The following is a 13,370-nucleotide window of genomic DNA, read 5'->3' as shown; positions in this document are numbered from 1 at the left end:
CATCGTTGTCTGGTACTGGTAGACAACGCGTAAACGGATCTCCAGTGAACTGTTCAGAACAGCCACATTGGGCAATATGGTTAAACACAGTACATTGTGCATTTAGACCACAAGCTCCCGGACAGGGGTCACGACATTTTTCGTTGATACAAGCCTGATTGCTGGGGCATTCAGAGTTTATAGTACATTCTGGCCTGCAGTTAGGTGGACTTCCAATGTAATTCGGTTTGCAAGCACATGAAGGAGCATTTCCAATGTTCCGACATTCGGCATATAAACCGCATGGCGATGACAAACACGGATCTTGAGATGGTACATTTTGTGGTGGTTGTGATACTAAAAAATGATGTATTCAAAAATTAATACATTGATAGATTATAATAAAAAAAAGATTATTTTATTCGTGTAATTTGTTATTAATTTACTTACTTTTAATCGGATAACATTTTGTAAATGGATTTCCCGTTAAGCCCTGCTTACAGACACATATAGGGCTATGGTTTATTACATTACAGTTAGCATTTTCTCCGCACGTGTTTTCGCATGGATTTAAGCACCTTTGATTCGTGCAGGCCAAATGTGATGGACATTCAGAGCTCACCACACATTCAGGGCGACAGTTTGGAGGTGAACCTATAAAACTAGGTAAACAAGAGCATACAGCTTGACCTTTCACTTCCTTGCATTGACTATTTGCTCCACATGGTGAAGGATTACACGGGTTAGTTTCCACTACTTGTGCTGAAAAAAATATCATTGCATTAAGTTTCAATTACTACACAATATTTGCGGCAAAGAATAAAAGTAAAAAATATTCTTACGTTCTTGCATGATACTGCAGTGGCTGAATGGATTTCCTGTGTATCCTTGCTGACACAAGCATGTTGGAACATGATTCTGCACTTGGCACAGAGCATTTGAGCCACATGTACCACGGCAAGGGTCGATACACTTCATTCTGGAACATGCTCTATTTAGAGGACAGTCAGAATTGACGACACACTCTGGTCGGCAACCTTCATAAGGATTTCCTAAGTAACCCTCTAAACATTGACATGATCCGACACCTCTTTGTTCTTTGCACTCAGCGTTAGATCCACATGGGTTTGGATTGCATGGCGTTAAAATTTCAGTCTGTTCCACAATATTTATAGCACTGCAATATGTGAATGGATCACCCGTATAACCATTCTGGCATAAGCACATAGGAGCGTGACTTACAACTCTACACTCAGAATTAGAACCACAAGCGCCTAAGCAAGGGTCTGCGCATTTCTGATTAAGGCATGCTAAGTTATAGTCACACTCGCTATTGCTAATGCACTCTGGCCGACAGTTTGGTGGTGTGCCCTTGTAGGTTGGTAAACAAGCACAAATGGGACTCTCTCCACTTATTCTGCATATAGAGTGTGGTCCACATGGTGATGGTTCACATGGATCGACTTGTGCTTCCACAGCAACTGGAATATATTAATAAAATTTATAGAATTACAAATTAAAACATCAAATTAAAATATAGATGATCTTGAGGATGTATTCTAATTTGAGGTATTGAATAAAATTAAAAACTTACCTGTGACGAAACACCTCACAAATGGATCTCCAGTAAATGAAGGTGGGCATGTACAAATTGGGTTGTGATTGATAACATCACAAATGGCTGCCGTACCGCATGCTCCTATACAGGGATTTATACACTTTTGGTTGTTGCAGGCTTCTTTTAGAGGACATTCCAAACTAACAACACATTCAGGTCGACACGTCGGTGGACTACCGCGATATCCTGGTACGCAAGAACATACTGCTTGTCCATTTGATTCTTGACAACGACTGTTCGGACCGCATGGTGAGGGATTGCAGGGGTTTGTAATAGTTACTGAAAAAAAGTATTTATTAAGTTTATGTATCTACATATACACTAACAAATAAAATTTGACTGTCTATTTGTAACAATGAAATAACTGGTTTCTACTACTTGCATATAAATTACATCCAATGTAGATGTTACTATAAAAGCATGAAAAATTTTTTGTCGGAAGTAACAAATACGTTTGCTAATTTTAGAAACTGATAAGAAAATTCCATACATTTGTTAAATTGCAAGCAAAATGCGTACATACCTGCTGATACTCTGCATTCTATAAATGCGTTGCCACTCATACCCTTAGGACAAGAACACATCGGTACGTGGTTCATGACTTCACAGTTGGCATTCAATCCACACGTTCCAATACAAGGATTTACACACTTGTTTTGTAAGCAGCCCTTATTCAACGGACAGTCTGTATTATACACACATTCTGGTCGACAGCCAAGGTAAGCATCACCATGGTATCCAGCAACACATGAACAAACACCGTTGTTGCAAACGCTGTTCGGCCCACAAGGGCTTGGATGACAAGGATCGCTTGGTACAGCCACAGGTACATCTAAAATTAAAGATTATTTTTTGTAACCAGTCCATTAATTCATGACAATGTAAATTTGTGAAACAGCCTTACCTTCTATGGGCTTAGGAGTACATTGTCTGAACGGATCTCCCGTGAAGCCATCTGGGCAGAGGCAGACAGGCACATGATTATTAACAAAACATTTGGCGTATAAACCACAAGAGCCTTCACAAGGATTTCGACACTTTTCAGCCTCACAGGCTTGATCACTCGGGCAGTCAGAGTGCACAACGCATTCGGGTTTACAGTATGGTGGTGAGCCCATGTAAGACGGTAAACATGAACATGAAGCTAATCCATTGTTATCCCGACATTCGGAGTATGGACCACATGGTGATGGTACGCAAGGATTTGAAGGCACAGCAACACTTGGAGTTGTTTCTAAAGTTGTAAAAGAAAATAAAATAATTAGTAATTTTTTTCTCATACTAATATATTAATGTAATATTCAATTGTAAACATATGAACTTACGCATTATGAGACTGCACATTGTAAATGCGTTTCCAGAGTATCCCGGCCGGCACGTACATACTGGACTGTGATTGATTACTTTACATTCTGTATTTTGTCCGCATGGTTTCGGGCAAGGATTAATGCATCGTTGATTAACACAAGCCCTATTTGATTTGCATTCAGAATTTACCACGCATTCCGGCTTACAATTAGGTGGTGAACCCATGTAATTTGGAAGACATGAACAAACTGGCTGATTATTTACTTCTCTACATACGGCATTTGTTCCACAAGGCGAAGGATTACATACATTTATTACTGCAATATCATTTTCTGAAATAGTATAATTAATTTTAATTTTCATGAAGAAGTTCACCATTTCAACTATTGATAACAACTTCTTACCTCTAATGGGATGACAAATTGAGAGTGGCGTGCCTGTATATCCTGGTTTACAGTTACACATTGGTTTATGGTTCGTCACATAGCAGTCAGCATTATATCCACAAACCCCAGGACAGGGATCTATGCATTTATTCCTGTTGCATGCAGAAACCAACGGACAATCTGAATCAGCTAAGCATTCAGGTCTGCAACCTTGGTAAGGGTCACCGAAATAATCAGGTAAACATGAGCATGATCCCGCGTTTCGTTGGACTTTACATTCAGCATTTGCACCACAGGGAGATGGTTCACATGGATTTAGATATTCGACCTTTGGAGGAGCTGAAATGTTTTTCAAATAGAATAAATTCACTTACCGATAAACAAGTCAGTCACCGTAGAAGCACGTCCTTGTTCCGAAGCGTTAGTTGAAGCTTGCTGGGCCTGGCGACGTTTAGTGACCTCCATTATCCGGCTTCCGCGTCACTATTTCAAGCAGCACCGTCCATAAGCGGCCGTCTTGTTGGACAGCCTAAGCTTTACTGTAAGTGCTATGTTATCTCCGCGTGCTCCGTAATCAAGCAAAAGGCATTATTTCACATTAACAGTTATTCATCAAGTTATATCCCTTCTGGAAGCGAACATCATTTCCTAATGTTCATCGTATCGGTACCTACTACCTGAATCGAGGCTTATTTTCAAAGCATTTACATAGGTTCTGTATTTATGTAATTACCTTTAAACCATTTGGTGGGCATGGTCACCGCACAGTCACAAAGTAAGAACAACCATACAGTCCTATGTTCATTAGTAAACCGTGTGAGGCGTGTACGCTAATTATATTTTCTTACATGACAAGCACGTCATTTGAAGCATGAACAAATTATCACGCTTTGCAAAGCTGAATGGTTATATGCATCTGGTTGATTTATCAGTTTCCCTACAGCATTATTGTACAAATAAATTTCCGTTTACCTCATGTTTTAAAAATTATTTTAAATAAAATTTGTACCTACCAAAACCGATTATTTTTACATCATAAATCTTTAAAACCGTTCAGATTTCATCTAAACTCTTCGAAAAAAAAAGTACTATCAAAATAGTAAGTACAAAAATTAACTTTATATTTACCTTTTGGCTGTGAACAGCCCTGGAAGGGATCACCCTCTAAACCTGGTTCACAGGCGCAGATAGCTCGATGGTCGACTACAGAACATATTGCTCGTGGGCCGCAAGCATTTTCGCACGGATCTTTACATTTCTGTGCAACACAAGCTAAGGTCGCAGGACATTCGGCGCTGATCGTACATTCCGGTCGACAATTAGGTGGTACTCCTATAAATCCTGGCTGGCAGCTGCATGCTGGTGTTTCTCCAGAGTTTATGCAAAGCGAGTTAGGACCACATGGTGAAGGTTCACAGGGATCAATTGGTTGTGGTGGTGGTGCTACAAAAAGACATTGACATTAATGCCAAACTAATAAAATGTTTAGTACTTATGTAAAATGAGAAAGTTAAACAATTTTACCTGGTTTTGGATAACAATATGAGAATGGATCACCAGTATAATCTTCATTACATGTGCAAATAGGCGAATGAGCTATAACTTGACAACGTGCGCCTCGACCACACGCTCCTTCACAAGGGTCCCGACATCGGCGATCAATACAAGCCAATTGTAATTTACAATCAGCGCTGACGAGGCATTCGGGGCGACACGATGGTGGCGATCCAACATGTCCAGCCTTGCACGAACAAGCAGCTGCACCATTTTTACTCACTGAACATTCACTGTACGGGCCACATGGTGACGGCGAACAAGGAGATGTTGAAGGAATTTCTAAAACATTTTATACATCATTAAAACACGTCTGTATAAATATAAACTAGTTAACAGTAACCTAAAATTATTCATGTTTTGTTTTACCTTGCTTAATTTCAGTGCACAGGTTGAAAGGATCGCCTGAGGTGGAAGGAGGACAAGTACACGACGGTATATGGTTATTGATTGAACATATAGCATTCGTTCCACATGCACCTGGGCAAGGATCGACGCATTTGCCTTTTTGACATGTCCGTGTTGGGGAGCATTCACCATTAGTACTACATTCAAGTCGGCAACCGGTGTAAGGATCTCCGAAATATCCGGGAGTACAAGAGCAAAGTCCTGCATCACATATTGCATTGCTACCGCATGGCGATGGATTACAAGGATCTTGTGTGATTGGAGGAGTTTCTGTAAAATTGAAACAAATAAGTTAGATACAATACAATGTTTTTTTTTAAATAATTTTTAATTCATTAGTAGTTGTTGATTTTGGAATGTTTTACATAAAACGTTATATTAATTTTTCATCAAAAAGGTCCAGAATGATAAAAACTTGAAAGACATTACATGTATTTACCTAAAACTTCCGTGCATTGTATGAATGGATCGCCTGCATAACCAGTAGGACAGCTACATATCGGTATATGGTCATGTACGCGACATTCTGCTCTAAATCCACATGAACCTTCGCAGGGGTTTCTACATTTTTCTGCGATACATGCCTGGTGAGATGGACAATCTGTATTTACAAGACATTCTGGATGGCAGTTAGGTGGAGCTCCTATATATCCTTGTAAACAAGAACATGACGGACTATTGTTAATCGGTCGACATTCACTGTATGCTCCACAAGGATTTGGCTGACATGGATGAGGTTGGGGAAGATCTGGTTCGTATTCTGACTTTTGAATTTCGATACATTTCTTAAACGGATCACCAGACATACCAGCTGGGCAACTGCATAATGGACTATGATTAATAACTTGACAATGGGCGCCTATGCCACATGTGCCTCTGCAAGGATCCGCGCATTTCAATCTATGACAAGCCCTATCTGATGGGCATTCACTACTGTCAGTACATTCAGGTCTACAATCAGGAGGAGCGCCTCTATAGTCTGGAAGACATTCACATGATGCTAATCCACCATTTTCTCTGCAAACACTGTTAGGACCACAAGGTGATGGCTGGCACGGTTTAATTATTTCTATCTGTTGTTCCTTTATACACTGATCAAATGGATTTCCTGTGTACCCTTTGATACACGCACAGCTCGGAACGTGGTTTATAACATTACATTCGGCGTTTCTACCACATATTCCAGGACAAGGGTCTACACACTTATTTCTAATACATGATTTATCAGCAGGACAATCGGAACTCAGCACACATTCAGGGCGACAACCGTCATAAGGATTTCCAAGATATCCTTCTAGACAGGAGCATGATCCAGCTCCATCCCTTTGAGTACAAATTGCATTTGCTCCACATGGCGATGGATCACAAGGCTGAACTGCATTTTCTGTAAACAAAATTTTTATTAAATATACATACTAAGGAGTGTTCTATATCACGATGAACAAATTAACAAGACAACATACCTTCTTGAAGAATACACTGCATAAATGGATTACCGGTAAACTTTTCTCTGCACGTACATGAAACAGTATGGCTCACCACGATACAGTCAGCATTTATTCCACATGAACCAGGGCATGGATCTACGCATTTATTCTTAATGCATGCTTGATTTGAAGGGCAATCTGGATTAATGACACATTCCGGTCTACAATTTGGTGGCTGTCCGATGTAGTTTTCAATACATCTACAATTAGCCTTTCCGTTTCTTTCCATACATTGTGAATTAGGTCCACATGGAGATGGATTGCATGCATCTACTGGCGGAGATGGTGAAATGACTATATCGTAACAACTCTTAAATGGATCACCAGTTTGCCCTGAGTTACAGCTACAAATTGGACTATGATTTATTACTTCACAACGTGCTGATACTCCACAAGCGTTTATACAAGGATTGATGCACTTTTGATTTACGCATGCTTTAGTTGATGGACATTCAGAGCTGACCACACATTCTGGCCGACAAGTTGGTGGTGATCCTTGGAACCCTTCGAGGCAAGCACAAATTGCCGCATTATCGACATTCTTACAAATACTGTTGGGTCCACAAGGGGAAGGATGACAGGGATCCCTTGGTCTTGTTTTATCTTGTTCCATTCGACGACAGTGAGTGAATGGGTTGCCAGTATATTCTGTCATACATGAACACGTTGGTATATGGTTAATAACATCACATTTAGCATTTTGTCCACATGTGCCTGGACAAGGATCACGGCATTTATTTCTGAAACAGGCTTTATCTCGGGGACATTCTTGGCTTCCAGTGCACTCTGGTCGGCAACTTTCGTAAGGATTTCCACTGTAATCTGGTAGACAAGTACAGAATCCATTGTCGCATACAGCATTAGCACCACATGGAGATGGGTTGCATGGGTCTGTAGGAGCCGGTGGACGTGTCGAATCTAAAATTAACAATTAATTTATAATTTTATTTAAAAATATTTTAATAATACTGTATTACCTCGTTGATCGAGTGCCTATAAGCCCAACTACCGAGCAATGGTAATGGGTTCAATTCTCGGGTTAGGTCAAGCAAGTTCTCATATTTACTACGAACTCTGGAATTGTGCCCAATGGCAACAGGTTTATCTCTAATATGGGATTTATAACATTATTGGTAAAAAGTGGGTATTTAATATATGTACTTTTGCTCAACGCTTCATGAATAAATAACAAGATGTTGTGCTATGCTATGTTACATCAAAGTACAATAGGAATTGAAATATGATTATAGTACCTTCAACAATACGCAGACATCTTGCAAACGGATCACCAGTAAAACCTTCATTACATACACACACGGCTACATGGTTTAATACGTGACATGACGCATCTACTCCACACGAGCCCGGACACGGGTCTTCACATTTTTGTCGGACGCATGCAAGGGAAGCCGGGCACTCGGTGTTAATTGTACATTCTGGCCGACAAGCCGGCGGTGAGCCCACGTAACCAGGAAGACACGAACATGCTGGTCCGCTTGCTAACAGTTGACAACGTGAGTGAGGACCACACGGCGATGGAGTACAAGATGGAGGCCTTTCAGTTGTCGGTGGAATTGCTAAAAAGGGAATATTATTGTAAATAAAAAGAACAAATATTTTTTTCAAAAACATTAAATGATCAAGTAGGAAATATTGTCGTAGTTTAGTAACTAAGTATAGTTACATTGAACTTACCGTAGCACTGTGTGAAAGGATCGCCAGTCATACCCAACGGACATGTACATATAGGACTATGGTTCTTTACAATGCAATGAGCTCTCAATCCACAAGAATGCGGACAAGGGTCATCACATTTTTGATTGATACAAGCCTTTGAGGGATCACATTCACTGTTAACAATACACCGTGGACGGCAAGCTGGAGGTGAACCGATGTAATTCGGCAAACATGAGCATACCGCTTGCATGTTTACTTGTCTGCACTGGCTGTTTGGTCCACAAGGTGTAGGTTCACATGGATTTTGTGGTGGAGTAGCTGTAATAAAAATTTGCATTTAACGTGAATTTCTTATCAACATATAATACAATTCGTTTCTGAATTAATATGTACTTATGAAACATTTTAATAAATAAATACAGTTAAACTTACGAGGTAAAGTAATTTCTTTGCACTGGAAGAATGGATCACCAGTATATCCTCTAGGGCAAGTACAAACAGGAATATGATTTTCCACTGTACATTGTGCCATTTGCCCGCATGTTCTTGGGCAGGGATCGATACATTTAAATCGAGTACATGCTAAGCTTGGTGCACAATCATCATTGCTCTCGCATTCCCTTCTGCATCCCTGCGTGCTGTACGGGTCACCCTCGTAACCTTCCGAACACACACAGGCACCAGCTCCATTGTATTCACGGCATTCTGCATTAGGACCGCATGGAGAAGGCGTGCATGGACTTGATGTTGGAGTCATTTCAGTTGCTACAAAAATGTAATAAACATTAAAACGATTACATTATTTTAGGGTAAATGGTTTTTGAATATTTTAATGAATTGATGTATAAACATGAATGTATACGTACATGATATAACAATTTGAATACAATTCTTTCCAGCATCACCAGTAAATCCTTGTTGACAAGAGCATACTGGTTTGTGATTAATAGTCAAACAAAGAGCGTTTACACCACACGCCCCTTGGCAAGGGTCCTTACAACGTTCTTTTATACAAGCTGTGTTACTAGGACATTCTGGATCGATAGTACATTCCGGTCTACAGTTCGGCACCCTGCCAATGTAGTTTGGTAAACAAGAACATGCAGCCTGATCTCCAATAACACGACATTCCGAATTAGGTCCACATGGAGAAGGTTCACATGGGTTAGTGGTGGGGGGAACGTCACCTAAAAATAAATTTGAACAGTATTATGAAATTTGTGAAGTGAAACTACATTTAAAAATAATATAAACAATCGCACAATTACTTACGCGCTATCTCAATGCACTGTGTAAATGGATCTCCAGTGTATCCGGGACTACAAGTACAAATCGGATTGTGTGTTATTACTTGGCATCTTGCGTTGACGCCGCAAGTGTTCTGGCATGGATCCTTGCACTTCTTTTTAATACAGGCCTTATCTTGTGGACATTCCGAACTGACAATACACTCGGGTCGGCAGGCAGGTGGTGTGCCAATGTAGTCACTCTCACAGGTACATACACTGTGACCGTTTATCACCCGACATAAGCTGTTCGGCCCACAAGGTGATGGTTGACAAGGGTCCACTGAGGTAATCGGATGTTCTGGAACAACTACAAACCAGAATTAATTTCAATGACAGTATCTTACTCTGTATATACGACTATCTATTATAATAATTATTAATTTTACAAAGTAAACATATTAAAGGTTCTTACGTTCGCATCTAACTAATGGGTTGCCGTTGTAACCAGTAAGGCACGTGCATGTTGGAGAATGGTTGACAGTACGACATTCAGCGTTAATGCCGCAAGCTCCAGGACAAGGATCTATGCACCGATTATTTGAACAGGCCTTGTTGCGATCACAGTCTGAATTTGAAACACATTCGGGTCGACATCCTGTGTAAGGATCACCAAAGTATTCCGGCAAGCATGAACAGGAACCCACTCCATTTCTTTCTTTACATAACGCGTTAGCGCCACAGGGTGACGGGCTGCAAGGATTTGGCGGTGGCTCTGAATGTTCTGAAATTAAAACATTAATTTTTTCTATAGCACAAAAAGTACATGATAAAATAATGCCAATACTACCGGTGCAGTCCAAAACTTACGTTCGAACGGTGAACAGCCACTGAAAGGATCACCTGTATATCCCAACAAACAGCTACATAGTGCGACATGATTGGCTACAGAACATTCCGCATTAAAACCACAAGAGCCAGGACATGGATCCACACATTTCTCATTTTGGCATGCAAGATTACCAGGGCATTCCGCGTTTATAGAACATTCAGGTCTACAATTTGGTGCTACACCAATATAATTCGGCAAGCATGAACATGCAGGCGCTTCGCCAACTACTTTACACTGAGAATATGGACCGCATGGTGATGGAACACATGGATTTCCTTTATCTACGATATGTTCTAAGAAAGACAGAAAAATAAGAGAGATTTAGAAAAATAGTACACAGGAAATATAAAAAAGCAGAAATTGAGAAAAATGAAATATAAATGAAAAGAAAAATGAAAAAATAAGAAAGAAAATTGTAAATTATAAAACAATCAAAATTTACAGGGAAATTAAAACATGAACTCTTTAATTTGGCTTCATTTATTATTTTCCTGATATTCTTACTTTGTTCCAACTGGCAAGTTACGAACGGATCGCCAGTAAATCCAGCGTTACAAGTGCATATCGGATTATGGTTTATCACTTGGCATCTTGCGTTGACACCGCAAGTTCCTGGGCATGGGTCTCGACATTTTTGTTTAATGCAAGCTTGATGTTGAGGACAATCCGTGCTTATAACGCATTCTGGTCTACAAGTTGGTGGTGTACCCACATACCCTTCCCGGCAAGAACATACTCCGTGGTCATTCACAACTTTACAATTGCTGTAAGGTCCACAAGGCGTTGGAACACAGGGGTTTACATCCGCGATAGGTGCTAAAATGAAATGCAACCAGTTAAGATTTAGAAGGCAAAGAGTTTTAATTTATATTCGTTATTTTATTTTGGAATACTAACGTTTTCTTTCTGGATGACATGATACGACTGGATTTCCTTCATAACCATCAATACACAGACATACTGGTGTATGATGCGCAACAGTACACTGTGCATTAAGACCACACGCGCCTTGGCATATATCTACACATTTATTATTGGAACATGCTTTGTCAAAAGGACAGTCGTTGTTTGTGACACATTCAGGACGACAACCCAAATATGGATCACCAAAGTATCCCGGCGCACATGTACAGGCTCCAACCGAATTCTTTTCTGTGCATATAGCGTTCGGACCACACGGAGATGGATTACATGGATTCGTTTCATCTTCACTTGGTACTGTGACTAAAATGAAAAACAATAAGTCGTTGAAATTCTTAAAGATTTTTCGTCAAATAAAATAGATTCTTTTTTATATTTATAACTTTTCACACAAACTTACCAATAAAGTAACAACCACTAAATGGATCACCAGTATAGCTTTCACGACAATGGCAAACAGCTTTATGGTTTATTACAACACATTCTGCGTTTGAGCCACAAGATCCTTGGCAGGGATTAACACACTTTTCACGGATGCAAGCTAAGTTACTTGGACATTCTTCGTCGTATATACATTCAGGACGACAATTGGGTGCTCTTCCTATGTAACCTGGTTGACAAGAGCAAGCCGGAGTCTCGCCAATTACCCGGCATTGTGAATTAGGTCCACATGGCGACGGTATGCAAGGATTTCCAGAAGGCCTAGATTCTGGCCCTAAAATTATTTCAAATATTTATATTTCAAGTCATGTTTAGTAAATAATTAGTCTGTTAGTTTAATATTTAACTGTAGTAACTCACGTTTTTCAAAGAAGCAATGTACGAATGGATCTCCAGTATAATTTGGTGGGCAACTACATAATGCATTGTGGTTGACTACTGTACATTTAGCACTGTTCCCACACGCTCCGATACAGGGATCAACACATTTCTGATTGATGCATGCTTTGTTCGGCATACATTCACTGCTAACCATGCATTCCGGGCGACAGAAAGGCGGTGTACCGAAATATTGCTCTTGACATGAGCATATAGCGTGACCACTAGTAATGCGACATATACTATATGGTCCACAAGGCGAGGGCGAGCACGGATCAATTGGTGTTTCAATTGGGCCTAAAATAGACATTATTTTAGTGTTAATCGATTAAATACGTATATTAATTGTTTTATTCAAAATAACTAAGAATTCTTACGGATATAACAAGACGTAAATGGATTTCCTTCGTAACCAGGCAAACAAGCGCAAGACGGCGCATGATTGTTTGTGCGACATTCAGCGTTCATTCCACATACTCCAGGACAGGGGTCTTTACATTTATTGTTAACGCAAGCTCTGTCTTTTGGACAGTCTGAGTTTAAGACACATTCAGGACGACATTCCACATATGGGTCTCCAAAGTAATCAGGAAGGCAAGTACATGAACCGATTCCTTGTCTTTCTTTGCATATAGCATTTGCGCCACATGGTGATCGTGAGCATGGACTTTCGACTTGAGGTTCAATAGCTACAAAAATAAATAAATTGCTTGTAAACAATGCTTATTTTTATAAGAAAGTCTTATTTCTTTGGCAGTAAAACTTACATGGAATAGGAGAACAGCCAGAAAATGGATCTCCAGTGTACCCTTGGTCACAAAAACATACTGGGACGTGTTTAATAACAGCGCAAGTCGCGTGGTATCCACATGATCCCGGACAAGGGTCACTACATCTTTCAGAAATGCAGGCTAAGTTGCCTGGACATTCAACGTTTATCATGCATTCAGGCCTACAATTAGGGGGACGTCCAATATAGTTTTCTAAACACGAACAAACTGCCAGTCCATTAATGTCTTTGCATTGAGAATGTGGACCACACGGATTTGGTAAACAGTTATTTATTGGCTCCATTTGTTCTGTCAAATAAAAACA

General features: G+C 40.0%; 1 protein-coding gene across 13 annotated transcripts in view; it reads right to left on the bottom strand.

Annotated features, from left to right (window-relative positions):
- Nucleotides 1–13,370, bottom strand: part of LOC118267170 (uncharacterized) — a 102,250-nt gene that overhangs the window by 39,369 nt on the left and 49,511 nt on the right. For 12 of the 13 annotated variants that reach the window (XM_050703072.1, XM_050703066.1, XM_050703067.1 and 9 more), the window contains 26 exons: nt 13,043–13,354; nt 12,653–12,964; nt 12,258–12,572; nt 11,857–12,171; nt 11,433–11,759; nt 11,040–11,351; nt 10,514–10,828; nt 10,119–10,427; nt 9,690–10,013; nt 9,284–9,604; nt 8,850–9,182; nt 8,436–8,735; nt 7,994–8,317; nt 6,717–7,658; nt 5,693–6,637; nt 5,215–5,523; nt 4,816–5,127; nt 4,420–4,734; nt 3,310–3,630; nt 2,923–3,237; nt 2,502–2,831; nt 2,121–2,429; nt 1,574–1,876; nt 822–1,460; nt 430–741; nt 1–336 (listed from right to left, as the gene is read on the bottom strand). In XM_050703072.1, coding sequence (XP_050559029.1) covers nt 1–336; nt 430–741; nt 822–1,460; nt 1,574–1,876; nt 2,121–2,429; nt 2,502–2,831; nt 2,923–3,237; nt 3,310–3,630; nt 4,420–4,734; nt 4,816–5,127; nt 5,215–5,523; nt 5,693–6,637; nt 6,717–7,658; nt 7,994–8,317; nt 8,436–8,735; nt 8,850–9,182; nt 9,284–9,604; nt 9,690–10,013; nt 10,119–10,427; nt 10,514–10,828; nt 11,040–11,351; nt 11,433–11,759; nt 11,857–12,171; nt 12,258–12,572; nt 12,653–12,964; nt 13,043–13,354 — 9,807 coding nt within the window. The remainder of the gene's footprint in view (nt 337–429; nt 742–821; nt 1,461–1,573; nt 1,877–2,120; nt 2,430–2,501; nt 2,832–2,922; nt 3,238–3,309; nt 3,631–4,419; nt 4,735–4,815; nt 5,128–5,214; nt 5,524–5,692; nt 6,638–6,716; nt 7,659–7,993; nt 8,318–8,435; nt 8,736–8,849; nt 9,183–9,283; nt 9,605–9,689; nt 10,014–10,118; nt 10,428–10,513; nt 10,829–11,039; nt 11,352–11,432; nt 11,760–11,856; nt 12,172–12,257; nt 12,573–12,652; nt 12,965–13,042; nt 13,355–13,370) is intronic. The other variant, XM_050703071.1, reaches the window with a different exon arrangement.

Source organism: Spodoptera frugiperda, chromosome 23 (assembly GCF_023101765.2).
Source record: "Spodoptera frugiperda isolate SF20-4 chromosome 23, AGI-APGP_CSIRO_Sfru_2.0, whole genome shotgun sequence".
Lineage (NCBI taxonomy): Eukaryota > Metazoa > Arthropoda > Insecta > Lepidoptera > Noctuidae > Spodoptera > Spodoptera frugiperda.
Note: the sequence above shows the minus strand (reverse complement) of the source record. Positions and strands in the feature narration are given on the sequence as shown.